General features: G+C 48.1%; 1 protein-coding gene across 2 annotated transcripts; it reads right to left on the minus strand.

The window, feature by feature from the left end:
- Positions 1-1,110: 1,110 nt before the first annotated feature.
- AKAP17A (A-kinase anchoring protein 17A) lies at positions 1,111-27,435 on the minus strand. Of its 2 annotated transcripts, XM_073565932.1 has the most exons (6): positions 27,301-27,424; positions 19,904-20,005; positions 18,596-19,370; positions 16,542-16,690; positions 9,619-9,859; positions 1,111-3,338 (listed from the first exon to the last, which is right to left on the minus strand). In XM_073565932.1, exons 3-6 carry the CDS (start codon positions 19,355-19,357, stop codon positions 2,493-2,495), a joined length of 1,998 nt encoding a protein of 665 aa, XP_073422033.1. In that variant the 5' UTR covers positions 19,358-19,370; positions 19,904-20,005; positions 27,301-27,424; the 3' UTR covers positions 1,111-2,492. The 2 variants fall into 2 exon arrangements, with proteins under 2 accessions (XP_073422033.1, XP_073422034.1); XM_073565933.1 differs by lacking the exon at positions 19,904-20,005 and having other exon boundaries at positions 27,301-27,435.

A 27,435-nucleotide genomic window follows, 5' to 3' on the forward strand; every position in this document is an offset into this window, starting at 1 on the left:
AAAACGGGCCTGTGCGGAGATCATTTTATAAAAGTGCTCCTGCTGGCCAGGGAATGAAGCATTAGTCACTTATGATAAGTGACTGTACAGACGAAATAGCAAGGACTTGCAATTGCTTCTAAGGTAACGCATTTCCCTGCCTGGTTTATCACAGGAGCGGGGTGTTTTGGCTGTGCATCCAGCTCTCTGAGCTCATCCTAAATGAAGTCTGTGCCAAATAAAGTCAGCAACCACTGGAGGTCCTACCTCAATGACTTGATTTATGATGAGCTCAGAGGGCTGGAAACACTCCCGCCTGTGATAAAACAAGCAGAGAAATGTGTTCTCTCAAAAAGGAGCAGCTGTAAGCCTGTTTTGTCTGTATACTCACTCATAAGTGACTTATGTTACCCCGCTAGCCAGGAGCAGTGGTATGTGCCGACTATAAACTGGAGCGGATGTGCATGATCAGACACAGCAAATAACAGTATGTAGCAGGGGCACAGTTAGAAGATTATCTCAGCTCCAGAACATTTTGTAACACATATAATTATGGATCTTATTATTATTCAAAGATGTATTGATTAAAATGTACTTTATTCATTGGACAATCCTTTTAAAGAAGGTGTTGTGCGTTTTAATTAGAAAATGGGGTAAAAGCTGCTTATGCCAGATTTAGAACATGTGACCACTGCAACAAAGCATTGCACACGTGGCATCAGCACTGTACACCTGTCACCAAAAATCAGTGAGGGAGCAGTGCTGAAGGGGAGGTGTTCAGTAGGTTAATGTCGCTTATTTTAATATTTTGAAGCACAAGTAGCGTTGGCCTAATTTTTCTTAACAAAAAAGTTTGCAAACATAAATTTTTCTGTCTAGAAAGATATCATTCCCAGAAGACTTCAGTCATTTTTGGCGTAAAAGCATTTACGAAGATAAAAGACAGAAAGAGAAGATGTAGAATCGAAGTATTGCCATAGTGTAGCCTACTGAAGAGCATAGCCCATATACAGTTCACAAAACTTCATGGATTTTCCTTTTGAAACATATCCAAGATCTACTCCTATCATATATCATAGAAAGAAATCAGCATAAAGTATTAACCCCAATGGAAATAAAACAGAGCACTCATTGTTTTACGTAAGAGAAAAATAAATATTTTATTTATTAGCCAGATCTAGAATCTAGCTCTGCAATCCTACGTGGTCCCTAAAACCAAATCCACTAGGAGTTAGAGGATCTGCCACCAGATTCCACAAAATAAACTCCATACACTAAACAGGTCTATCATTTCTGAATCTGACTCAATAGAAAAAAAAAAACAGGCTCACAGTGGAAGCACTGGAAGGCGCTAGCAAGCGCTGCACTTAGGCTGGTTTCACATTTGCGTATGGAGGAGCTGCGGAGGGATGCGGGCTTCCTCTCTGAAACTCTGCCCATGGCCAAACCTCCTCCGGTCAGCTCCGCCTCCGTCAGCATGCGTACCCTATCTTTAGCATTGGGTATGCAGGCCGTGTGGATGTATGCGGATGCCGCCGCATGCGTCATTTTGACGGTATGGCGACCGCACCAAAATGCAACACGTTGCGTTCGGCGCAGGCCGCATGCCGACGGAGCTGACCGGAGGAGGTGCGGCCGTGGGCGAAGCTTCACGAAGGAAGTCCGCATTCCTCCATATGCAAATGTGAAAACAGCCTTATGCTGAACCGAATGGCATAGGAACCCAGCAAATTAACTTATTGACACAAGGGTAACCTGTTTCTACCTCGACTTGAGGCCTTGATCAGACTCTAGAAAAACATCCTTCTCTCAGAGCAACGTTAGACTGCAAGAAATGGTGCACTCACTTTAAAAATCCATGTCAGTATAGTCATTTTATTATTTTCCAAACTGATGTAAATGTAAGCATTTTATCAGTTGAAAAAATGTTCAAGAACTATACAGCCAAGTTAGCATGGATTTTCTGAGAAAGTACACTACTATCCTTGCCATCACTAAGTGTACTCTTCAATATTTTATGCAGTTTGTACTCTAATTCTGGTGACAGATCTTCTTTAAAAAAAAAAAAAGTATGTGTGTCATTTTTAGTAAAACTTGAAATGTAAGTAAACGGAAATGGATCTGAAGGAACAACAAAAAAAAACAAACTCATTGATATGTACAGTTCTTGATGGAGACCAGCCACAGCAACTTCAAGTTTAAAGTGGTTCTACAGAGAGATACATTTCTATAATTATCTGACCAATATGGACAATGTGTGACGCTGTTAATCAGCTGTGAGCTGCATAATTGGGCTGGCCTGGTTGTTTGCTGTTCGCCTTTGTTTAGGAGCCTCCTTAACAACCAGTCTGTCTCAGATATCTCTGACGGACATCTGATTCCATGCTAGCAGCACCGAAGCTTTGCTTCTTTCACTTACTGTCACGTTATTCAGTTTTTGTTCTGTTTTTTAAACAGAGACACTGAAGTGAAGAAGCTTTTCACCCAGGTGCCATGCTAGAGACAGAGGACAGTCAACTACTCCAGGATCTCCTGTCCTTGCTGTAAGATCTGCGGTGATGCTTCTTCTCCTTATGACTGTACCTAACCTTCTCTCTACCTTTGTTTTTGCTACGTTCAGAGCTGACACTTCTCCGTGGGCTGTGATCCTTAGAGGAATGCTTTTTATGTGATTTCTTCACCTTTCTGTGGTCATCTTCTCTATTCAAGTCTCGTTTGTATTTGGTCTTCTGCCTGCGCTCTGTGTCCTGAGTGTGACTGTACTTAGCAGCTTTCGTCTGTCTGGGCGCGTCGTCTACATCGGCTCCACTGTGACGTGTTTCCCTCTCCTCCTCCTTTAAATCTGGATCTTTACTTGCTGAGTTTTCATGATGCACCATCTTATTGCCTAGAATGCTGGTAAGTGAGTACAGGGGTCGCCCTGGGTCCAGGACATTCACCTGGTTGTAATCCTGGACGTGGGGGTCTTCTGTGCAGACTCCATTTACAGCATGAAGAGATGAATTTGCATAGCTGATGTAAGGCCTGAGTGGCTCATAGTCCGGTGGCGTTTGTGTTGAGGTAGATGTGACGTAATTCACGGGTGGGTCACGGGGGAGGTTTTTACTGGGATTGAGAGGGTAAATCTGCTGAGGATTAAAGTCTTCTTTCACTTGAGATGCAGAGGCCAGGTTCCTGTTGAGTAGACTGTTCACCAACTTTTCTCTCAACTCCCTCTCCTTCCTGTGTAAACTCAGAGTTCGTTGCTTCTCTTCCTCTACTCGCCTCAGTTCTGCCTCCTGTTGTCTTCTCCGCTCTTCCAGCTCCAAAAGGCGAAGTCTCTCTGCTTCCTTCTCCTCCTGTTCACGAATCTTTGTAGCCTGTAAAACAAGGCGAAAGACCATTAAAAAACTGTACTGACACATGTAATTGCAGAAAAGATAGGACTATGAGTGTTAACACTTTCATGCCTTCATCCTTTGGCAACTGTGGGATTAACGGGGGCTTAAAAGAAGTAGTCCACTAATTGGACAACTTCTTCTACTGACTTCCAGTGCTGGCGTTGTGCCCTCAGTGTCGGCACTTGCTCTCCCCCAGGCTCTCGCGTGTGTTGTGACATGTGACCTTGGCCCGCTTTTGGAACAAATGGAACATAAAGAGGAAGTACAGGATCAGCTAAAGCCTGGACTTCCTCTTTATGTTCAATTTGTCCGAAGGTGAGGACAGTGACACCAGTGCTGACTGTGTGCCAAGGTCACTTGTCACAACACTGCACAAGAGCCCTGTTGTTTAAAGCATGTGGTCTTAAAAAAAAGCTAGGTGATTGCTGTAAAAATTGCAAGATTACCAATTCATTTTTTATTTTTAACCCCTTTCAGACGTTGAGCGTAATACGCCCACGTTGGAATCCCTCCCTTTGATAAGAGCTCTGGCGCTGAGCCCACATCTTTCCCAGCACATGTCAGCTGTTTTAAATAACTGACATGTGCCTCTAACAGCCGCAGGTGTAATCGTGATCTAAATGCCGCAGTCAATCTCTGACAGCGGCATTTAAATCGCACTTTCTAGAAACACGTAACGAAGCCAAGGAGGTGAAACGCGTGTCGAGGCTCTCCTGTGTCCCGCGTGCACGCCCGCTCTCTGATTATTATGTCTCAAGGTAATATCACACAGCTATATTTGATTTATACTTAATATCTTTATCTTTGGTCATTTTTTTGATAATTTTCACAGTAGCAATACGCACAGAGCACTTTATTGAAATGGCAGATTTTTATGCCTGATTGCATTCATTCCAGGAATTGCATCTATGGTTCTGTGAATTGTATTGTACCTATTTCTTATAACCATTGGGTCTTATTATTTTTTGTACCACATAGCAGGTGGCTTCTCTTGCCAGTAACCTCTTCTGGCTCATTTTAGCTGTTATCTTTTTTATCTTATTTTTACACCATGTCATTGTCTATTATATGTATTGAATAAAATTTGTATTGATTTGCACAAAACCCTTACTTCTTTATGGATTTTTGCCTCTTAATATCTTCTTTGGCAACCATTGATTCCATAACTTTTTCTGTATGTTGGTTTTCTAGATTGTGGCTTAGGGGTATGTCCCATCTGGGTATGTGGACAACTTTATAGGTTATTAAAAAATGTCATGTGTCTGAAAATGGTACCAATAAAAATGTCAACTAATCCCACAAAAAAACAAGTCCTCGCATGACTGTCTGTTGGCCGAAATATGTAAATATGACAGAAATCAGAATAATGGCGATGCAAAAAACTTTATAAAACAAGTCCTTTAGTGTCTGACAGCAGCCAAACATAAAAACCCAATATAAATCTGGTATCGCTGTAATCGCATCGACCCGAAGACTAAAGTCACCACATCACTTATACTGCACGAGGAACGACGTAAAAAATAAAACCAAATGGTCACCTACTGCTCATTTTTTCTTTCTGCCTCCCAAATATCGCAGTAAGGCTTGGCGCACATTTATCCTACGCGCTGCGCTTGCACCGGGGTTTCTGAGCAAATCTCTGAACTATGTGACTGAAATGGAGCCCACAGAGGAAAATTCCCTCTAATGAGGCAGATGGAGGCACTGTGGACGCCATCTCGCCTAAGATCCAGTGGTGTGTCTTTTTAAGTGTACTTAAAAGCGCGGTCCAGAGTAACTCTGCTGCCCCACTATAATGAATGGATCCATTGGGGGATTTCATCTGAATAATGTTATTTGGAGATTTAGATGGAAACCCCAGAGCAAGTGGTCAGCGTTGAGCGCTAGATAAATGTGATCCCAAATGTTATGTAATATGTTCGCCATAAAAGATTCAACTCAATCCACAAAAAAAAAAAAAAAAAAGCAAGTCCCCACTCAGGTCCGTTATGTGACAATGGCAATATAGTGGGTTTCCATGTTACTGGTTGCTCAAAGGCTCTGGAAAAGTGAAACGATTCCTTGCCCCTCAAAAAAAAAAAAATTCATTAAATTCCATGCTCCCTCTTCCAAATGCCCTTTCCCTTCCGAGCCCCAGCGTGTCTAAATCACATATAGTGTCCACATGTTTGGCTTTTCTGAGCGATGAGAGGTCACCTAATTTATGGGTATGTGTCTTCAGAAGCATGAGCTGGGCATAACGTACTGGTCACTACAATGTACTGGTCACTACAACAGAGGTTTGCAATTTTCACTCAGCAACATTCACTGCTGCTTATTTCTGGAAAAGAACCATGGAGTCAAAATCATCACTACACCTGTAGATAAATTCCCAAAGGGGTATAATTTCCATGGGTGTCTCACAGAATTTAACACCATTGGGAGGTGAGGGAAAAAGAACATTTTAACCACAAAAATGTAGGTTTAGCCCCAAATTTTACATTGTCAAACAGGGGTAAGGGTGGGGAAATGGCACCAAAAACTGTCACACAATTTCTGTTGAAAGTGACAATACCCCATTTGTGGGTTTACAGTACTGCTTAGCCACACGGTGAGACTCAGGATGGACAGAGCGCTAGTTAACTCTTGGAGAACAAATTATCCTTGAATAGTTTACAGACCACATATACAGAGCCCCAAGTGCTAGAAAAGCAGAATCCCCCTTTAAGTGGCCTCATTTTAGAAATTACATCCCTCTGGGAATTCATCTACAGGTGTAGTTATGATTTTAACTCCATGGGTGTTTGCCAGAAACAAGCAGTAGTGTATGCTCCTGAGTGAAAATTGCACATCTGCCATATTAGTGCCCACACATTCTGCCCAGCTTGTGCTCCTGGAGACATGCACCTGTAAATTAGGAGGGTTCTCATTGCAACAGAAATGCCAAACGTGGATGATACCTTCGGTTTCGGTACACTGTGGGGCTCAAAAATGAGGGGGACATTTGGAAATGTGAATGCAGAATTCACTGGATTTCTTTTGGGGGGGGGGGGGGGGGTGGAGACATTTAGCTTTTCCAGAGCCTTTGTAGTACCAGTAACGTGGAAGCCTCCTATATTTACATTAACAGATGACGGGCCTGAATGGGGACTTTCTTGTGAACTGAATTGAAGTTTTTGTTGAGAACATTTTACAAACCATTTAACGTATAACTACGCGGAGCACTTACTTGTTTCCATGTCTGCAAGTGACGTTGATTCAGATGAGACCCCCAAAGGATCCATTCACTGGAATGAGGCAGCAGAGTTAGTCCGGACTCCGTCTGGCCTCTGTTCAGCAATGTCTTTTTTTTTTTTCCGGAAAAGCACAAAATTGTGGCGGCCAGATAGAGGCACTGTGGACACTATCTGCCTCATTATAGAGAATATTTTTGCTGGGAGTTCCATCAGAATCACGTATTTCAAAGATTTATACCGAAACCTCGGTGTAAGCGCTCAGCATAAGATAAATGTGGTGATTTGTGTGCCCTAGTATGCCGTTCATCTGTTTACTCTTTGCTAGGATCATAAGATAAATGTGAGCTGAGTCTTACTGCGATCTTTTGGAAGCAAAATGAACAAATCAACAGCAGGTGACGAATTGATTTTATTTTTTTTTACGCTGTTCCTCATGCGGTACAAGTGATTAGGCGACTTTATTCTTTGGGTTGGTGCGATTACAGCGATAGATTTATATAGTGTTTGTTTGGCTGCATACTATAAAAAACGCTTTTTTTTTGCAAAACAAAGCTTTTGCATCGCCATATTTTAAGAGCTATAATTTTTCTATATTTGTTCAGACAGAGTAAACAGAGGACTTGATTTTTGTGGGACAAGTTGACATTTTTTATTGGTATCATTTTCAGGCACAATGCTCTTTGATTGCTTTCTCTGCCGATGTTTGGGAGGCAGAAGGAACAAAAAACAGCAATTCAGGAAGAGTGTTTTTTTTTCTTAATGCTGTTCACAGTGTGGTAAAAATGATAAAACAATTTTATTCTTCGGGTCAGTACGATTACAGTGATATCACATTTATATTTTTATTTTTGTGTTTTGGCGCTTTTACACAATATGAAGTATTTTGCAGAGAAAAGAATATTACATATATTCGTGTATAAGAAAGGTTTTTCATCACATTTTTTGTGCTGAAAACGCCCTCCTCGGCTTATACACGAGTCAATTGTCCCAGCGGGCCAGCGGGGGGAGCGACAGAGCAGCGGGTCACAGAGGCAGGAGCCGGCGGGGTCAGGAGAGCGGCGGAGCAGCGGGTCATAGAGGCAGGAGCTGGAGGCTGTGGCCAAAGCCTGTGCCACTGCTGTAATTGTGCACAGTGCCAGCCGCTGGCTTCCAGCACACATCATACTCGCCTACCTGCGCGCCCTGTTTGCTGGCACTGCATCTCGTTCGTTCCAGCGACAGCAGCTCTTCCGGCCGAGTGATCACATGGCCCCGCTCATTAAGGTAATGAATATGCACGCATCTCCACTCCCATAGGCGTGGAGTAAATATTCATTACTTTAATGAGCGGTACCACGTGATCGCTCGGCCGGAACAGCTGCTGGTGCTAGCGGCCGGAACGAGATGCTGCAAGGGCGCGCAGGCAGGTAAATAGGATGTGTTTTTATTTTTTTTTTTTAACAGGAATCATGCATACAAGGATAGGGGATAAAGAGCCATGCATACCAGGACAGCAACGGGGAAGACATGCATACAAGGACAGGGACAGGCGAGCCATGGATACCATGACAGGGGCAGGGGACAATGCATACCCGGCTTATACTCGAGTCAATAAGTTTACCCATTTTTTTTTTATACTCAGGATGGCTTATACTTGAGTATATACGGTAGTTTTTGCACCGCTTTATTCTAAGAGCTATACCTTTTTACTTTTCCGCTGTTAAAGCTGTATGACGGCTTTATTTTTTTGTTTACATTCGACTTTTGATCCTGTTTTAGTCCACTTTTCGTTTAACGGTATGCTGAAAAAGAAAAGTTTTTTGCCACTTTTTTTTACGGTGTTCCCTTAGGGGTTAACTAGTAGTACAGTTTTACAGATCGGACAGTTCTGGATATGGCAATATCAAATAAATATTTTTTTTTGTACTTTATTTTGTGATTTTATCAGTTTTTCTAATAACTTTTTTTTTTTTTTTTTTTTAAACTTTCCCTACCCTGACCTAATACTCTCTAATGCTTTTTCATTGCAGTGCATTACATCAGTGAATCAGACACAGGCCACGGTACCCGGGTGATCCCATGGCCATTTCTTGGACTGGGGTCACCATGGAGTCCATCAATAACACACAATTGCGTTGTGCCGATCAGGGCACAGAGGGAGCTCCCTCCCACTGCTATGTCTATCGATGTAGCTGTCACTATTGACAGTGGCATCAGAGGGATTAAAAACACCGGCGATCGGCACTAGCACGCACAGATTGTGGGTGCTGCAGCAGGGTGTCAGCTGTCACACCTGGCTTTTGATTGCGCCGGCGCTTGGAGTAAGCCCACGTGATTGTCACGCCGTACATGTATGGTGTGACCGCCCTTTTTCTGAGCTGGGAAAGCCATCCAGTCTGGCCTAAGCTGTTATTAGTGGTTCAGCCGCTCGATCCTTATTCACATTCACGTCACTTGGCAAGTGAAAAGGTTTTAAATACTAGAGTAGGGACTGTCCCACAAGGGTTGCCGTGACGTGGCGGGATGGCTTGTACATTGTTTTGATCAAAATTATGTTTACTAAATACCCTTATTATTATTATTACTAACTTTATGCATTATTTGCAGTATATTTTTACTTTTTAGTTCAGGATATTTGTGTTTTTTGCTTTATGTATGGCGATTTGCAAGAACCTTCTGCAGCGCATGCATGGCGGATGTCGTGCAGACGTAAAAAATTTCTATATCCGTTCACATGAATGGTCGCCATGTAATACTGCATTTTCTTTGCAGCCTCACTCATATCCTTGATGAGGCAGACAGTATGCAAGCTGACAGCGCTGACAAGCATTTCCCACGCATCCCCTTTTAAGCTAGGCTGAATATAAAACGTAGCCGTGCGTGACATGTTCTGGGCAGCAAGACTGAAAATTACATGAGGAAAAAAAATGGAGTGAAAAGAAATAGTGCACAAAATTGTTTAAATGCAACACAAAAAACCTGTGTATATTTGCTAAATCTCTGTGTATGCAGCAGGACGTTACGTGACACCACGCTGGACTCTCATCCATGCAGCCGACTCTCACCTTCACTCTGCTCAGAAGCTCCACAATTAATCTGATGGACTGTAAATTCCTCTGAGCCAGTAAAAGCTTTCTCTCCTCAAATCGGATTTTCTCCTGCAATCTCTTTTGCTCCTCGGCCTGCAGTTTTTGTAATTTTTTCTTGTTCTTGCGAGCTTCCCGTTCCCTCTGCTTCTCCTCCTTCCGTTTTATCTTATCTTTCCGTTTCTTCTCTTTCTCCAGCTCTTCCAGTTCTTTCTGTTTCCTAAAAGACAACAAGTTGACGTTAGGGGAACAGAAGTGATTTTACTATGGGTAAGGTCTCTTCATAAAGTTTTACGAAGTTTATTGGAGGTATATGCCTGGATCATCTCCAGATTTATATCTCCACTAGCTCCCACTATATAAAAACAGAACTGTGACTCCAACATTTTTATTTCAGCAGCCTATACCCACAAAAACAGGATTTTTTGGGTTGCTTACCGTAAAATCTGTTTCTCGGAGCCTTCATTGGGGGACACAGAGACCATGGGTGTATGCTGCTGCCACTAGGAGGCTGACACTATGCACAAAAAAAGGTTAGCTCCTCCTCCGCAGTGTACACCCCACCGACCGGTAGGAAGTTCCTCAGTTAGTGAGAAAGCAGTAGGAGAAGTAACAGAATAGATTGAAAACAGAACAAACAACTCAACTGTAACAAACCGACAAACATAAGAACAGGAGTTGTAGAACATGGGAGGGTGCTGTGTCCCCCAATGAAGGCTCCGAGAAACAGATTTTACGGTAAGCAACCCAAAAAATCCTGTTTTCTCGTTCGCCTTATTGGGGGACACAGAGACCATGGGACGTCCCAAAGCAGTCCCTGGGGTGGGAAACAAACTTCCATCAGGCCAGTGGACTCGCCACCGCAGCCTGCAGAATCCTTCTACCTAGGCTGGCGTCCGCCGAAGCGTAGGTGTGGACCCTGTAGAATTTCACAAAGGTGTGAACCGATGACCACGTTGCAGCCTTGCAAAGCTGCAGCGCGGAAGCTCTGTGGCGCACCGCCCAGGAGGCACCCACCGCCCGGGTAGAGTGCGCTCTGATCCCTGGAGGGGCCACTCGATGCTTGACCCGGTATGCCTCCAAAATTGCCGATCTGATCCAGCGCGCAATAGTGGCCTTTGAGGCTGGGTGATGAACAGAGAGTCTGACTTCCGCAAGGAAGTCGTCCGGGCTAGATAGACTCTCAATGCCCTGACTAGGTCCAGCTTGTTCAAAGACCGCTCCCGAGGGTGAGCTGGGCTCGGGCAGAAGGATGGCAGAACAATGTCCTCATTGAGGTGAAACGAAGATACCACCTTCGGAAGAAAAGAGGGCGGAGGCCGCAGAACTACCTTGTCCTGATGAAGGACCAAGAAAGAAGAGCGGCAAGAAAGTACCGCTAATTCCGACACGCGCCGGATGGAGGTAATAGCCACCAGAAAGGCCACTTTCCAAGAAAGGAGGGAAAGGGAAACGTCCCTGAGAGGTTCAAAAGGAGGACCCTGCAGAACCTGAAGAACCAAATTAAGATCCCAAGGATCCACGGGAGCTTGGTACGGAGGAACCGTGTGAGCCACACCCTGGAGGAAGGTTTTGACCTGGGGCCGGGAGGCCAGCGTTTTCTGAAATAAAATGGACAGTGCCGAAACTTGACCCTTCAAGGAACTGAGAGCAAGCCCCGCATCCAGCCCTGCCTGAAGAAACGCCAGAATAGAAGGGAGCGAAAAAAACCAAGGGCGCGATGTCATTGGCCTCACACCAGGAGAAATAGGCTTTCCAAGTACGGTAATAGATCTTCGAAGAAGAAGGCTTGCTGGCGCGGATCATGGTATGAATTACCCGATCAGAGAATCCTGCCCGTCTCAAAACCTCGGTCTCAACAGCCACGCCGTTAAATTGAGCGACCGAGAATTGGGGTGGCAAATCGGGCCTTGAGACAGCAGATCTGCCTGTCGGGAAGCTTCCAGGGGGCGTCCGCGAGAAGGTTGACAATGTCTGCGAATCAAGACCTTCTGGGCCAATTCGGGGAGATGAGGATGACTGGAATCCCCTCTGCTTTGATTTTCTTCAACAACTTGGGAAGAAGAGGCAGAGGAGGGAACAGGTAGGGGAGCACGAACTGTGACCAAGGGACGGCCAGAGCGTCGGCGCCCACTGCCAGAGGGTCCCGAGACCTGGACACGAATTGTGGGACTTTCCTGTTGAGGCGAGATGCCATGAGGTCTACATCCGGGGTTCCCCACCGACGGCAGAGCAGATGAAACACCTCCGGATGTAGGGACCATTCCCCTGCCGCGAGACCCTCGCGGCTGAGGAAATCGGCGGCCCAGTTGTCCACGCCGGGAATGTGAACCGCGGAAATCGTTGGAACAAAGGTCTCTGCCCATTGAAGAATTCTGGACACTTCCGCCAGGGCTGAGACACTCCGTGTCCCCCCTTGGCGGTTGATATACGCCACCGCTGTGGCATTGTCTGTCTGAATCCTGACAGGCAGGCCCTTGAGGCGCCTTTCCCAGTGGACGAGAGCTAGATGGATCGCCCGTATCTCTAGGACATTGATCTGCAGAGCTGATTCCTGAGTCGACCATCGACCCTGAACAGTGTGATTGCAGAACACTGCACCCCAGCCGATGAGGCTGGCGTCCGTAGTGACAATCTGCCAGTGAACGGGAAGAAAAGACCGCCCCAAGAGAATGAGGGGAGACGTCAACCACCAGTTGAGAGACCGCCTGATCCGGCAGGAAAGGCGAACCGGACGATCCAGAGGCAGAGCCGACCTGTTCCAACTGGACAAAATGGCCTGCTGGAGTGGCCTGGCGTGAAATTGGGCAAAGGGAACTGCCTCTATCACCGCCACCATCTTCCCCAGGACCCTCATGGCTGTCCTGAGGGATGGAAATCATGTGATCTGTAATGATCGCACGCCCTGCTGCAGGGAAAGAATCTTGTCTTGTGGGAGAAATACCCTTGACCGACGAGTGTCGAACAGAAGGCCCAGAAACACAAGGCGTTGAGTAGGGACCAGACAGGACTTTTCCCGGTTGACGATCCACCCAAAACTAGACAGGGTGTCTAGAACGATCGCCACACTTAGGCGGGCCTGTTGAAAGGAGGGGGCCTTGATCAGGATATCGTCGAGGTACGGAAAAAGAACGAGACCTCTGATCCTCAACAAGGCCATCAACGCCGCCATAATCTTCGTGAAGACTCTGGGAGCGGTGGCGAGCCCGAAAGGAAGCGCGACGAACTGGTAATGTTTGTGAAGAATTGCAAACCGCAGGAACTTCTGATATCCGGGAAATATGGGCACATGTAGATAGGCATCTTGGATGTCTATGGAACCCATGAATTCCTGCTCCTCCATGGAACCAATTACCGAGCGAACTGACTCCATCCGGAAGTGGCGAAGGCGAACTCTCTTGTTGAGTAACTTGAGATCCAAGATGGGTCGAACTGTCCCGTCCTTTTTCGGCACCACAAACAGGTTTGAATAAAACCCTGTGAAGCGTTCCGATTCGGGAACGGGCACAATCACCCCGGAACTGAGAAGAGAGGCGATGGCCGAACCGCACCCCGGGACCTAGGCCGGATCCCTCGGCGGACGGGATTGTAAGAAACAATCCCGTGGAAGAGAAATGAACTCTATTTTGTATCCTGTTGATACAACCTCTCTGACCCAAGCGTCCTCTACTGAGGCGAGCCAGACGTCGCTGAAGAAGAGAAGTCGACCTCCCAATTGGAAGGGACCCACGGGAGACCGATGGTAGTCATGCGGACGTAGACCGTCCAGATGTAGATCTGGACGGTCTTCCCTGGGAAGAGTGGGACCGCCAGGACGGAGTGGGCCTGAAGGAAACCTTCTTTCTTTCCTGACGTGCCTGTGGCCTTTGCTGGTTGGAAGGGTTTTCCGCCGTATTGAAACGGCGGAAAGTCCGAAAGTGACGAAACTGACGCCTTGGAGGAGGTCTGCGAGGCTTGGAGGGGAGAAGAGAACTCGTACCTCTGGTAGCGTCCTTAATAATCTGATCCAATTGTGATCCGAAGAGACGCACTCCCTGAAAAGGCAGATTGGTCAGAGACTTGTTAGAGGACAAGTCCGCCTGCCAGGCCTTGAGCCAAATTGTACGTCGGATTGCCACGATGTTACTTGACGCCTGAACTGCGCAAGATGCGGCATCCAAGGAGGCAGAAAGCAGATAATCCCCCGCATGGGAAATCTGATTGGCGAGATCAGCCAAATGCTCTGGTCGTGCCTTATCCAGAATGCCCTGCCGAAGGTCATCTGCCCAAGTGGATATGGCCTTTGCTGCCCAATTAGAAACAAAGACTGGACATACCGCTGCTGATGCCGCTTCGAAGGCAGATTTTGCTAGAGATTCTATGATCCAATCATTAGAATCTTTTAGCGACGCCACACCTGACAGCGGAAGGACCGTATTATTAGAAAGTCTGGACACGGGAGGGTCCACCGAGGGAGAAGCTGCCCAGTTGTCCGTGAGCTCTTTAGCAAACTGGTACAGCACGCCGAGACGCTTTCCTCTTTGAAAGCGTCTGGTCGGATCGTCTCTCTCCTTTGTAAAAATCTTTCCAAACTCAGAATGGAAGGGAAACACCCTGGATGGTGTTTCCGCCCGTCTGGACGAAACCTCCTGATCTGAGGATTTCGCAGGGGCGTCAGCGATGTCAAAGGTATGGTGAATCGCGGCAATTAGGTTTTGCACCGTAACCTTCATGTTCGCATCCTGGTCCGAATCCAGCTCTAAGACCCCTTCCGATTCCGAAAGCGCTTCGCCTGACTCGGGGGAGGAGGCCCGAGAGGGAGACTGCTGGGGACTATGGGGTGAGGTAGGACGAGAGGAGGACTCCGCCTGGAGGTCCTGCCTGGGCCTCTTGCGACTGCCGCTGGCTGGCTCAGATGGGACGTCCTGAGACGTGCTGGGTCCCGCCGAAGCTCCCAAGGGCAACTTGTCCAGAACGGCTACTAGGGACTGAGACACCTTGATGAGGTCTGCCACTGACTGTGATTGAGAGGAGGCCCAACCCGGCATGGGGGGCTCACTCGCCCCTGGGGCTATGGATGGCTCCTGAGCGGCGTCGGGCTGGACGCAGAGCGGGTACGATCAGACTTAGCGTTGGACATAGTGAAAAAAGAGGCAGTGCCGGCCGGTTGGGGGACAGAAGGCAGAGAAGGGTGTCAGTCTGCAGGTGCAGAGCTACTCACGGTCCGGTGTCCCCAAGGGCGACGCTCTCTGATCTGGCTGCAGGATGAGGCCAGGCCAATCCGGCTGAAAAAAAAAAGGCCCAGCGACCGAAAACCGGCAGGGAACGAGGTCCGGCTGGCAGGCTGAGAAGATGGCGACCACCAGGGAAAGGGCGCGCTGCCAGAGGGAGAAGGGCGGAGCTCGCCGCAGAGATCCCCTTAGCACCGCCCGCTGTCCAATAGCAGGCTGGTGTGAGGCAAGGGGGCTGGGAAGGCCTAGGACGGGCGGGAGAGAAGCCCGCTTAGAAGAAAGGGGCAGGGGGCGTGGCCGCGACGCAGCGGTAGGCCCGAGAAGAAGCCGGGGCCTAAATTAATAGTGCCGGCCGCCTGTCAGCAGGGGGTCGACGCGGAAGACGCGCCGCAACACCGGGCCGCAACCCCGGGCCGCGTCCCCGCTTCCCACAGCCCGACCCCTGTATACCCCTGCCGGGATGAAGAAAAAACGGGGGGGGGGGGGGGGGGGGGGCGCAGAACAAGGCCCGAAGGAACAGGGGCCTTCATGGATGCGGTGACCGTGGGGAGAAGCGGGCGCGCAGGCCCTACCGTGGTCCCCTGGCGACCGCCTTAGGATGAAAACGCCGGGGGACCGCTAGACCGCATACTCACCCAGGCCGGGGGCCACAATAAAGGTACCTGAGAATCCCACGCTGTCTGTCGTCTTTATGGAATCCACGCCTCGTCCAACCGTCAGGCTCTGGTAGGCGAGATGGTGGGAGGCGGGGGGCAAGGACCGTCTGTATAGCTGGCACGCACCTGTGCGAGGCTCCTGGTCCTGCCGCGGAGACCTATGAGGATACGGGGTGGCAGTACACGCCGTACTCATAGTCTCTTTGTGGGAGTACGGATGTGACTGTTCACTCTGTATCCCTCCGAAACCTGTAAAGGAACGACGCACGACGAGGTAGATAGGGGTCTAATAAAAGACCCGTGTCCACCTCCTACTGACACTAAGCTAAACTGAGGAACTTCCTGCCGGTCGGTGGGGTGTACACTGCGGAGGAGGAGCTAACCTTTTTTTGTGCATAGTGTCAGCCTCCTAGTGGCAGCAGCATACACCCATGGTCTCTGTGTCCCCCAATAAGGCGAACAAGAAAAAACAGCATTAGTATTGTGGCTCAATGGAGGCCATATGGACACCTCTTTGAGAGAACAGGGACCTATGGGGGCATTTCTGCCAGAAACTTTCTCAGTGGTTACAGCCACTTTATGGCGCTGAACAAGGTGTGTATGTAGAAAAGATGGTACCTTTTATGGACAGACCTGCTGTGCTATTGATGAGAAATCTGATGTGCACACCATAGCCAAACCAGGCGGCACTTCCAGACTCATGTGCATATGGCTTCTAGATTAGATTTCCCATGACTTGCACAGCTGATCTCGATTGGAAAGGTCTCGTTTTCTTTGGGTGCAAGCATTTACACAGCCATAACATACTTTCATGTGTAAAAATATGCTGGTAGATTATCTTTAAATGCTAAAACAGGGATCATTTCCTTTCAAGTAATAACTGACCCTATCTGCAGTTTGCAAAAAATAGCAATGCGGGGAAGGTAAGTACAGATCACTACAAACTGCAAGCGGGCCTGAACGTTATCTGAAAGGGTACAACCCCTAGAACACTGAGGATATGGCAAGGGTTGATGAGTGGTGAAGATGATCTTACCGTTCCTCCTCCTTTTGCCTCTCCTCAGCTTCCTTCTCTTTTCTCTTCTGATCCTCTCGCTTCTGTTCTAGTTCTTGTAACTTCTGACGCTCCAGTTGTCGCTTCTTAATAGAAGTTTCGCTCAGGTGCTTGGTTGTGTCAAATGAGACCTAAGAAATGGGAACATGCCCATGAAATAGATTATTTTATTGCAATGGAAATGATCTTATTAGCAAGTTAATTTTCTAATTTGTTAACATTTTTACTCCTGTATATTTTGTGTCTAGATCAGATCCCTTTCTATTAGGGTGCAGCGTTCATACGTTGGGATCAGTATTATTGGGAATCTGGACGTACCTGATTATATCCGATATACACAGTGCACGGTCTGTATGTCCAGACCTACCATAGGCAGGCAATGTCCCTGAGCACAATCTGCACTTTATGCATCATTTACCAAATGTATAATCAAAGCTATAAAGCAATGTTTTCTCCTGGGTCTCAATGTGTCATATGATATGAAATCCAGACATTTTCAGTCTTCAATGATTCCATTCTGTGCAGTTTACGGTTTTACTCTAGGTATACAATCCGGTTGATCGCATGCGCTGCGGCTTGCTGCATGTGTCCACAAATATGTCCACCACTGAGGGCAGTTTCAGACGTATGCAGCAAAATGCAGCATGTGCCACACCCGGAAAAGCCATTCATTGAGTGTATGACTTAACCCACTCACTGCCAGGGCAATTTTCACACTACGGACAACACATATGCTATATTATATGCCTAATCAGCCAGGAAGTACCACACAAGGAACGTGCTGCACAGTTAGATGTAAAATGCTCATTGTATCGCTATACAGGCAGCAGCGGGTCATGAACTAGATAGATTCTGTAGTTTTGTTCATAACCCGAATTTGTGTGCAAGTTGGAACAGAGCTGGCAAAAAACCTAATAACTCAATGCTGACCCACCTTTAGCCGGTTCTCTTCTTTTTGCCATAGTGATCCACATTTCGGGCCTCTAAACTATAGGACAGGTTTTCCACAAGCCTCCAGGCTTCAGAGGTCACTGCACGTCATAAAGTTGAAGTGTACATCTTGACCTCACGACCTTACAACACGCAGTGACCTCCAAGGCCGGACATCCTGGATCTTAGTGAAGAGGCTGGAGATGTGAAGAGCAACAGTGGCGAAAAGAGGACCAGATAGCAGGCAGCAAGCCTATATTACTGCTGAGAATAGGGCAGAAAACTGGATAACTAGATTTTACAGAAAATTGTATATATATTTTTTATGCACTTAGTGCCTCTATGCCAGCACTTTGTGGGGGTACGCTGCCTGCCGACCTGGTGAAGGCCTACTAAGGAGGAATTTAAACACACTATCCTAATATGTTCCCTAGAGATAATCTTCCTCCAGAAAAGTCTGACAGCAGCTTTTCCTTCTCTCCCTATTGAAAACACATGAATGTTTGGCAGAGAGAAACGTTACTGTGTAGGGAGGTAATCAGGAGAGGTAACCATGGCTGACAGAGAAGATATTGGACCACCCTTAAAAGGACTCTGCTTGAATCAGGACTTTTAGCCTCAAAACATTAAATGCTAGCATGAATTTGCATGAAGTCGCACATGAATGGAAAGGATTGGGTGACATTTTGACAAGGTCACAAAAAATATCCGATAACTTGAGGATATGGAAGTTATAGTGGTGAACTAGGATTGTATTGTAATTTATCCGGCTGGATTATACCCTATATACCATATATATTTAGTGTGCGCTAATAAGTTGATAAAGGCTAAAGATATGAACACTCTGACCGAGTCCACGTCTTTTTCTGCTATCATCCACCCATCAGTTTTCCTTTGTGTTATTATAAAGCATGGCAGTGAAGGTTAAGGTCGCTATTTCTTCTTCTTATGTCTGAACACTCCCTTGAGAAATGTTACAATTATTTTTAGATAAGGAATAAGCTAATTGCACCACTCGAGACCCTTGTTTGCAGCTCCGAGTCAGTATCTGGGGAAATGTAATAGGAGAAAAGAAGTGATCTTCTTAACACTACACAATTACAAACCTTTATATTACAAGCCACAGCTTTTCCATCTTCCCCCTTATGCATAAGCTTCATACCACGCAGAGCATTCATTGCCTTGACAAAGCCAACATACTCCTTGTATTGTACATAGGCTTCAAAGTTCAAGTGGCCACCAAAACTAAAAGTATGGAAGTTCCTGCCAGTCATTTCTTCTCTATAAGGGTCAAGCATGGGGATGTCCACATTCCTAATCTCACCAAACAGACTGAACACCTTGACAAGTACGTCTTCACTTGGTTTCTCAGTCCCAGAATCTTTTGAAGCAAACCACTTGCAAGGAAGACCTTCTAAGTGAATGGTGTCCGGTCTCTCTCCGGGTAGATTTTCATTCATGTCTTCTGCATCTCGAAAGAAAGAGTCCCAATCGTGTCTCGTGGGAAAATCTATTTTATATTCGGCAGCTCGAACTTTCAGAATATCAGAGAAGCCGCTTAGCTTTATGCTCTTCCCTTCCAAAGCGGCTATAAAAGCTTTAACCAAGCTCTTGTTCTCTACTTCTCCCTCGAACCGTATGAAGTCCATGGTGCTCTTGGAGATTCGTAGAGTGGAGAACTGATGGTTATTCACCATGCCCTTTAGACGTTCCATTACTTCCCAGTTGGAGATGGATTTTCCCGGTTGCTTCAGTTGAGGGAGCGCTACGCTGATGATCATTTTTGAGATAGGCTTTAAGTAAAGGCCATACAGACGACATAGTTCCACAGCTTCAGATGTATCATGCACTATGGTGGCGGCAGCCATAGTATAGATAGTTCTGTAAAATAAATAAATTCACATATTAAGCTAGTTATTCTAGCAAACCAAACATCCATTCGATGTCTCTACAAAACTATATATATGTCGCCCGATAACTGGAAAGCCATGATTATTTTATTCAGCACTACACCTGTCCATAGGTTGTGTCTGCATATGCAGCTCATGTTCATTTAAAGTAGCACTCCAGATTTGTTACGAGTATCCCTATATACATAATCCAGCTAGTATTGCCTTATTTTCTTCTTCCTATCTGCAAATTCATCCATTCTCTTCAATTAGGTCATGATCTTCTGCTGACGTGCCCCCTCTACACAGGAATTACATCACAATCTCAGTCAACAGAAGTTCTGATATGATTAAATTGATAGGACTGTACCACAGAAGTACTGCACAGAAGCTCTTATCATAGGTAATAATGATGTCTGCACAGCCCCTGTTACTTTTATGATGTAGCAGATCACAGTTATGTCTCCCTGAATGTAGGATATTTGCTAAATAAGAATGTAGAAGGAAGGATAATCAGAGACATACCAGCAGGATGAGATGGTACTGGCTTTAGCTGGTCATGCGATGCTGTACTGATGAATCATGAGATTTTAGCAGGCCATGGAAAAATAAAACGTAGGATAAGAGCTAAAAATGGTAGGGAGAAGATAGGACAATGAATTATATAGAAGTATACTACCGTTCAAAAGTTTAGGGTCACTTAGAAATTTCCTTATTTTTGAAAGAAAAGCACAGTTTTTCCCAATGAAGCCGACATTAAATGATTCAGAAATACACTCTATACATTGTTAATGTGGTAAATGACTATTTTAGCTGCAAACATCTGGTTTGTAATGCAATATCTTCATAGGTGTATAGAGGCCCATTTCCAACAACCATCACTCCAGTGTTCTTATGGTATTTTGTGTTTACTAACTGTGTAAGACGGCTAATGGATGGTTAGAATACCCTTGAAAACTCTTGTGCAAGTATTTTAGCACAGCTGAAAACAGTTTGGCTGATTAGAGAAGCTATAAACCTGACCTTCCTTTGAGGTAGTTGAGAATCTGGAGCATTACATTTGTTGGTTCCATTTAACTCTCAAAATGGAAAGAAAAAAAAAAAAAAAGAACTTTCATGCGAAACTCGACAGTCTATTCTTGTTCTAGGAAATGAAGGCTATTCCATGAGAGAAGTTGCCAAGAAACTGAAGATTTCCTACAACGGTGTGTACTACTCCCTTCAGAGGAGAGCACAAACAGGCTCTAACCAGAGTAGAAAGCGAAGTGGGAGGCCCCGCTGCACAACTGAGCAACAAGAAAAGTACATTAGAGTCTGTAGTTTGAGGAATCGACGCCTCACAGGTCCTCAACTGGCAGCTTCATTAAATAGTACACGCAAAACGCCAGTGTCAACATCTACAATGAAGAAGCGACTCCAGGATGCTGGCCTTCAGGGCAGAGTGGCAAAGAAAAAGCCATATCCGAGACTGGCTAATAAAAGGAAAAGATTAATATGGGAAAAAGAACACAGACATTGGACAGAGGAAGATTGGAAAAAAGTGTTATGGACAGACGAATCCAAGTTTGAGGTGTTTGGATCACAGAGAAGAACATTTGTGAGATGCAACTGAAAAGATGCTGGAAGAGTGCCTGACGCCATCTGTCAAGCATGGTGGAGGTAATTTGATGGTCTGGGGTTGCTTTGGTGCTGGTAAAGTGGGAGATTTGTACAAGGTAAGTGGGATTTTGAATAAGGAAAGCTATCACTCAATTTTGCCACTCCATGCCATACCCTGTGGACAGCGCTTGATTGGAGCCAATTTCATCCATCAACAGGACAATGACCCAAAGCACAGCACCAAATTATACAAGAACTATTTAGGGAAGAAGCAGGCAGCTGGTATTCCATCTGTAATGGAGTGGCCAGCGCAGTCACCAGATCTCAACCCCATTGAGCTGTTGCAGGAGCAGCTTGACCGTATGGTACGCAAAAAGTGCCCATCAAGCCAAACCAACTTGTGGGAGGGGCTTCTGAAATCATGGGGTGACATTTCTCCAGATTACCTCAGCAAATTAACGGCTAGAATGACAAAGATCTGTAATGCTGTAATTGCTGCAAAGGGAGCATTCTTTGACACAAGCAAAGTTTGAAGGAAAAAATTATTTCAAATAAAAATCTTTTTTTCGAACCTTGTCAATGTCTGGACTAGATTATAAATTCATTTGGCAACTCATTTGATTAATAAAAGTATGAGTTTTCATGGAAAAGACAAAATTGTCTGGGTGACCCCAAACCTTTGAACGGTAGTGTAAGTACACCACGTATAGTAGAAGAGCATATTCTGACAATCAGATCTGGAGAGGGGTATAGTTATAAGAAGAAAACTCGTAGTAGTTCTTTAAATGAATTGGTCTCACCTAGAATATCACACAAAACGTTGGAAAAAAGCAGCTATGTTTTCTAACCCTAAAATACTCTTATAAATGACAATATTCCTAATTATTATGATTAAAGAGTAATGACATTTTTTAACCTTTTCCTAAATCAGCTTTTACGTTTTCATAGCCCCAGCACTGTGATCTACACTACCCTGTGTTTATTCCTCCAGCAATGATGACAAACCATCTATGTCCATCACAGCAACATCCAATCAGTAGCCGCCATACATAAAACCGCTGAGGCACGTGACTGGCTGCAGCGGTCATGTGCATGGATAGCACTTCATCGCTGCAGAAAAGCCCAGATCAGCAGCGATTACAGGAGCAGCAGCGCAGGAAAACTGCATTCAAAAAGTAAGTTTTGAGAAATCTTGGGCAACAACTTCAATTGTTCTTTTTCTGAAAAAGATGACAGTGTTTAAATTACAATTCTGAAACCCAGAGCGGCAGTGTGATCAGCGCGATGCAGAATGGCTGGAAAATGACGTTACCAGCTTCTGCTCACCAACCCAAATGTGACAGGTGTATGTGTGTACACATCGCACTTCGGGCCTATGTTGGAGGTATATGTCAGGAGGACCTACAATTATACTTCAGAAAGGCTCATAGGGCGGCACGGTGGCTCAGTGGTTAGCACTGCGGCCTTGCAGTGCCGGGGTCCTGAGTTCAAATCCCACCATGGACAACATCTGTAAGGCATTTGTATGTTCTCCCCGACTTTGCGTGGGTTTCCTCTCACACTCCAAAGACACACTGATAAGGAATTTAGATTGTGAGCCCCATCGGGGAGAGTGATAATAATGTCTGTAAAGCGCTGTGGAATTAATAGCACTATAGAAGTGAGTAAAATAACGTGTACAATGGAGGAGAGCTTTCCTATACAGTGGAAACAATGCTGACAAACTGGCATATTGCATGCTGAAAAGAAACTTGGTTTTGCATATGTTAGGCGCATGGGGAATATGAACACATCGGAGGTCTACACTGAAAAACATTACCAAACCAGACAAAAATGAAATCTAACCAAACCTAAAACACCAACACAGACTATGGAGACTATAACGTCACATATGCACGATGGAGGCAAGTGGTGGTCTAATGTTATGGCGTCATCTTTTGCCACGACTACTGCCATAATTGTGCCTTCCAAATAAATAATGCACCGCTGGATAACAGGAGGGGCCGTCTATGTAGGCAGAATAGTGATTACAACGGGGAAGTTGCAGACTATTCACAGGTACATCACCATGGGATGTAGATGCTCTATAACATTTAAATGTGGGCACTTCTCTCATAGAAGGGGTACTTGCGTCCCTGTACACCCTGTGCTTGGGTAGGGGCGCACACATCTCACTGTACACCCTGTGCCCGGGTAAGGGCACACATCTCACTGTACACCCTGTGCCCGGGTAAGGGCACACATCTCACTGTACACCCTGTGCCCGGGTAAGGGCACACATCTCACTGTACACCCTGTGCCCGGGTAAGGGCACACATCTCACTGTACACCCTGTGCCCAGGTAGGGGCACACATCTCACTGTACACCCTGTGCCCGGGTAAGGGCACACATCTCACTGTACACCCAGTGCCCGGGTAGTGGAACACATCTCATTGTACATCCTGTGCCCGGGTAGGAGCGCACACATCTCACTGTACACCCTGTGCCCGGGTAGGAGCGCACACATCTCATTGTACACCCTGTGCCCGGGTAGGGGCGCACACATCTCATTGTACATCCTGTGCCCGGGTAGGGGCGCACACATCTCACTGTACACCCTGTGCCCGGGTAGGGGCACACATCTCACTGTACACCCTGTGCCCGGGTAGTGGAACACATCTCATTGTACATCCTGTGCCCGGGTAGGAGCGCACACATCTCACTGTACACCCTGTGCCCGGGTAGGAGCGCACACATCTCATTGTACACCCTGTGCCCGGGTAGGAGCGCACACATCTCATTGTACATCCTGTGCCCGGGTAGGGGCGCACACATCTCACTGTACACCCTGTGCCCGGGTAGGGGCACACATCTCACTGTACACCCTGTGCCCGGGTAGGGGCACACATCTCATTGTACACCCTGTGCCCGGGTAGGGGCGCACACATCTCACTGTACACCCTGTGCCCGGGTAGGGGCACACATCTCACTGTACACCCTGTGCCCGGGTAGGGGCACACATCTCACTGTACACCCTGTGCCCGGGTAGGGGCACACATCTCACTGTACACCCTGTGCCCGGGTAGGGGAAAACTCATCTCACTGTACACCCTGTGCCCGGGTAGGGACACACATCTCACTGTACACCCTGTGCCCGGGTAGGGGCACACATCTCACTGTACACCCTGTGCCCGGGTAGGAGCGCACACATCTCATTGTACACCCTGTGCCCGGGTAGGGGCGCACACATCTCATTGTACATCCTGTGCCCGGGTAGGGGCACACATCTCACTGTACACCCTGTGCCCGGGTAGGGGCACACATCTCACTGTACACCCTGTGCCCGGGTAGGGGCACACATCTCACTGTACACCCTGTGCCCGGGTAGGGGCACACATCTCACTGTACACCCTGTGCCCGGGTAGGGGCACACATCTCACTGTACACCCTGTGCCCGGGTAGGGGCACACATCTCACTGTACACCCTGTGCCCGGGTAGGGGCACACATCTCACTGTACACCCTGTGCCCGGGTAGGGGCACACATCTCATTGTACACCCTGTGCCCGGGTAGGAGCGCACACATCTCATTGTACATCCTGTGCCCGGTTAGGAGCGCACACATCTCACTGTACACCCTGTGCCCGGGTAGGAGCGCACACATCTCATTGTACACCCTGTGCCCGGGTAGGAGCGCACACATCTCATTGTACATCCTGTGCCCGGGTAGGGGCACACATCTCACTGTACACCCTGTGCTCGGGTAGGGGCACACATCTCATTGTACACCCTGTGCCCGGGTAGGGGCGCACACATCTCACTGTACACCCTGTGCCCGGGTAGGGGCACACACATCTCACTGTACACCCTGTGCCCGGGTAGGGGCACACATCTCACTGTACACCCTGTGCCCGGGTAGGGGCACACATCTCACTGTACACCCTGTGCCCGGGTAGGGGAAAACTCATCTCACTGTACACCCTGTGCCCGGGTAGGGACACACATCTCACTGTACACCCTGTGCCCGGGTAGGGGCGCACACATCTCACTGTACACCCTGTGCCCGGGTAGGGGCACACATCTCACTGTACACCCTGTGCCCGGGTAGGGGCACACATCTCACTGTACACCCTGTGCCCGGGTAGGGGCACACATCTCACTGTACACCCTGTGCCCGGGTAGGGGAAAACTCATCTCACTGTACACCCTGTGCCCGGGTAGGGACACACATCTCACTGTACACCCTGTGCCCGGGTAGGGGCACACATCTCACTGTACACCCTGTGCCCGGGTAGGAGCGCACACATCTCATTGTACACCCTGTGCCCGGGTAGGGGCGCACACATCTCATTGTACATCCTGTGCCCGGGTAGGGGCACACATCTCACTGTACACCCTGTGCCCGGGTAGGGGCACACATCTCACTGTACACCCTGTGCCCGGGTAGGGGCACACATCTCACTGTACACCCTGTGCCCGGGTAGGGGCACACATCTCACTGTACACCCTGTGCCCGGGTAGGGGAAAACTCATCTCACTGTACACCCTGTGCCCGGGTAGGGGCACACATCTCACTGTACACCCTGTGCCCGGGTAGGAGCGCACACATCTCATTGTACACCCTGTGCCCGGGTAGGGGCGCACACATCTCATTGTACATCCTGTGCCCGGGTAGGGGCACACATCTCACTGTACACCCTGTGCCCGGGTAGGGGCACACATCTCACTGTACACCCTGTGCCCGGGTAGGGGCACACATCTCACTGTACACCCTGTGCCCGGGTAGGGGAAAACTCATCTCACTGTACACCCTGTGCCCGGGTAGGGGCACACATCTCACTGTACACCCTGTGCCCGGGTAGGGGCACACATCTCACTGTACACCCTGTGCCCGGGTAGGGGAAAACTCATCTCACTGTACACCCTGTGCCCGGGTAGGGACACACATCTCACTGTACACCCTGTGCCCGGGTAGGGGCGCACACATCTCACTGTACACCCTGTGCCCGGGTAGGGGCACACATCTCACTGTACACCCTGTGCCCGGGTAGGGGCACACATCTCACTGTACACCCTGTGCCCGGGTAGGGGCACACATCTCACTGTACACCCTGTGCCCGGGTAGGGGAAAACTCATCTCACTGTACACCCTGTGCCCGGGTAGGGACACACATCTCACTGTACACCCTGTGCCCGGGTAGGGGCACACATCTCACTGTACACCCTGTGCCCGGGTAGGAGCGCACACATCTCATTGTACACCCTGTGCCCGGGTAGGGGCGCACACATCTCATTGTACATCCTGTGCCCGGGTAGGGGCACACATCTCACTGTACACCCTGTGCCCGGGTAGGGGCACACATCTCACTGTACACCCTGTGCCCGGGTAGGGGCACACATCTCACTGTACACCCTGTGCCCGGGTAGGGGCACACATCTCACTGTACACCCTGTGCCCGGGTAGGGGAAAACTCATCTCACTGTACACCCTGTGCCCGGGTAGGGGCACACATCTCACTGTACACCCTGTGCCCGGGTAGGGGCACACATCTCACTGTACACCCTGTGCCCGGGTAGGGACACACATCTCACTGTACACCCTGTGCCCGGGTAGGGGCGCACACATCTCACTGTACACCCTGTGCCCGGGTAGGGGCACACATCTCACTGTACACCCTGTGCCCGGGTAGGGGCACACATCTCACTGCACACCCTGCGCCCGGGTAGGGGAAAACTCATCTCACTGTACACCCTGTGCCCGGGTAGGGACACACATCTCACTGTACACCCTGTGCCCGGGTAGGGGCACACATCTCACTGTACACCCTGTGCCCGGGTAGGAGCGCACACATCTCACTGTACACCCTGTGCCCGGGTAGGAGCGCACACATCTCACTGTACACCCTGTGCCCGGGTAGGAGCGCACACATCTCACTGTACACCCTGTGCCCGGGTAGGGGCGCACACATCTCACTGTACACCCTGTGCCCGGGTAGGGGCACACATCTCACTGCACACCCTGCGCCCGGGTAGGGGAAAACTCATCTCACTGTACACCCTGTGCCCGGGTAGGGACACACATCTCACTGTACACCCTGTGCCCGGGTAGGGGCACACATCTCACTGTACACCCTGTGCCCGGGTAGGAGCGCACACATCTCACTGTACACCCTGTGCCCGGGTAGGAGCGCACACATCTCACTGTACACCCTGTGCTCGGGTTATGGCGCGGACAGTACGTGCCGTTGATGACACGTAAGCCTATGACAGCACAGCAGAGACGGGTGAGTCGCTCCCTGTGCCCCCGGGATGTGCCCAACATCCGGCACTCAGCAGCCGCCTACCTGAACGGCCACCGATAACTGAGCCGCTAGCAGCACTTGCAGCAGGAAGCTCACCGAACCGCAAAGGAGCCTGGGGTATGGGCGGGGTCAGACCGTAGAGATAATATCCGGTTCAGCTGCCTAGGTTTGCAGCGG

This window comes from Dendrobates tinctorius, unplaced genomic scaffold (genome assembly GCF_039654945.1).
Source record: "Dendrobates tinctorius isolate UK_male_01 unplaced genomic scaffold, ASM3965494v1 ptg000016l, whole genome shotgun sequence".
Lineage (NCBI taxonomy): Eukaryota > Metazoa > Chordata > Amphibia > Anura > Dendrobatidae > Dendrobates > Dendrobates tinctorius.

What these genes read in the sequence shown, in the direction of transcription:
- AKAP17A (XM_073565933.1), bottom strand. Translation starts at nt 19,357, where the DNA reads ATGGCTGCCGCCACCATAGTGCATGATACATCTGAAGCTGTGGAACTA. An exon ending in AGGCAAAAGGAGGAGGAACG is followed by an intron (nt 9,860 to 16,541) that starts GTAAGATCATCT and finishes GTTGTCTTTTAG; the next exon opens with GAAACAGAAAGAACTGGAAG. An exon ending in AGCTTCTGAGCAGAGTGAAG is followed by an intron (nt 3,339 to 9,618) that starts GTGAGAGTCGGC and finishes CTTGTTTTACAG; the next exon opens with GCTACAAAGATTCGTGAACA.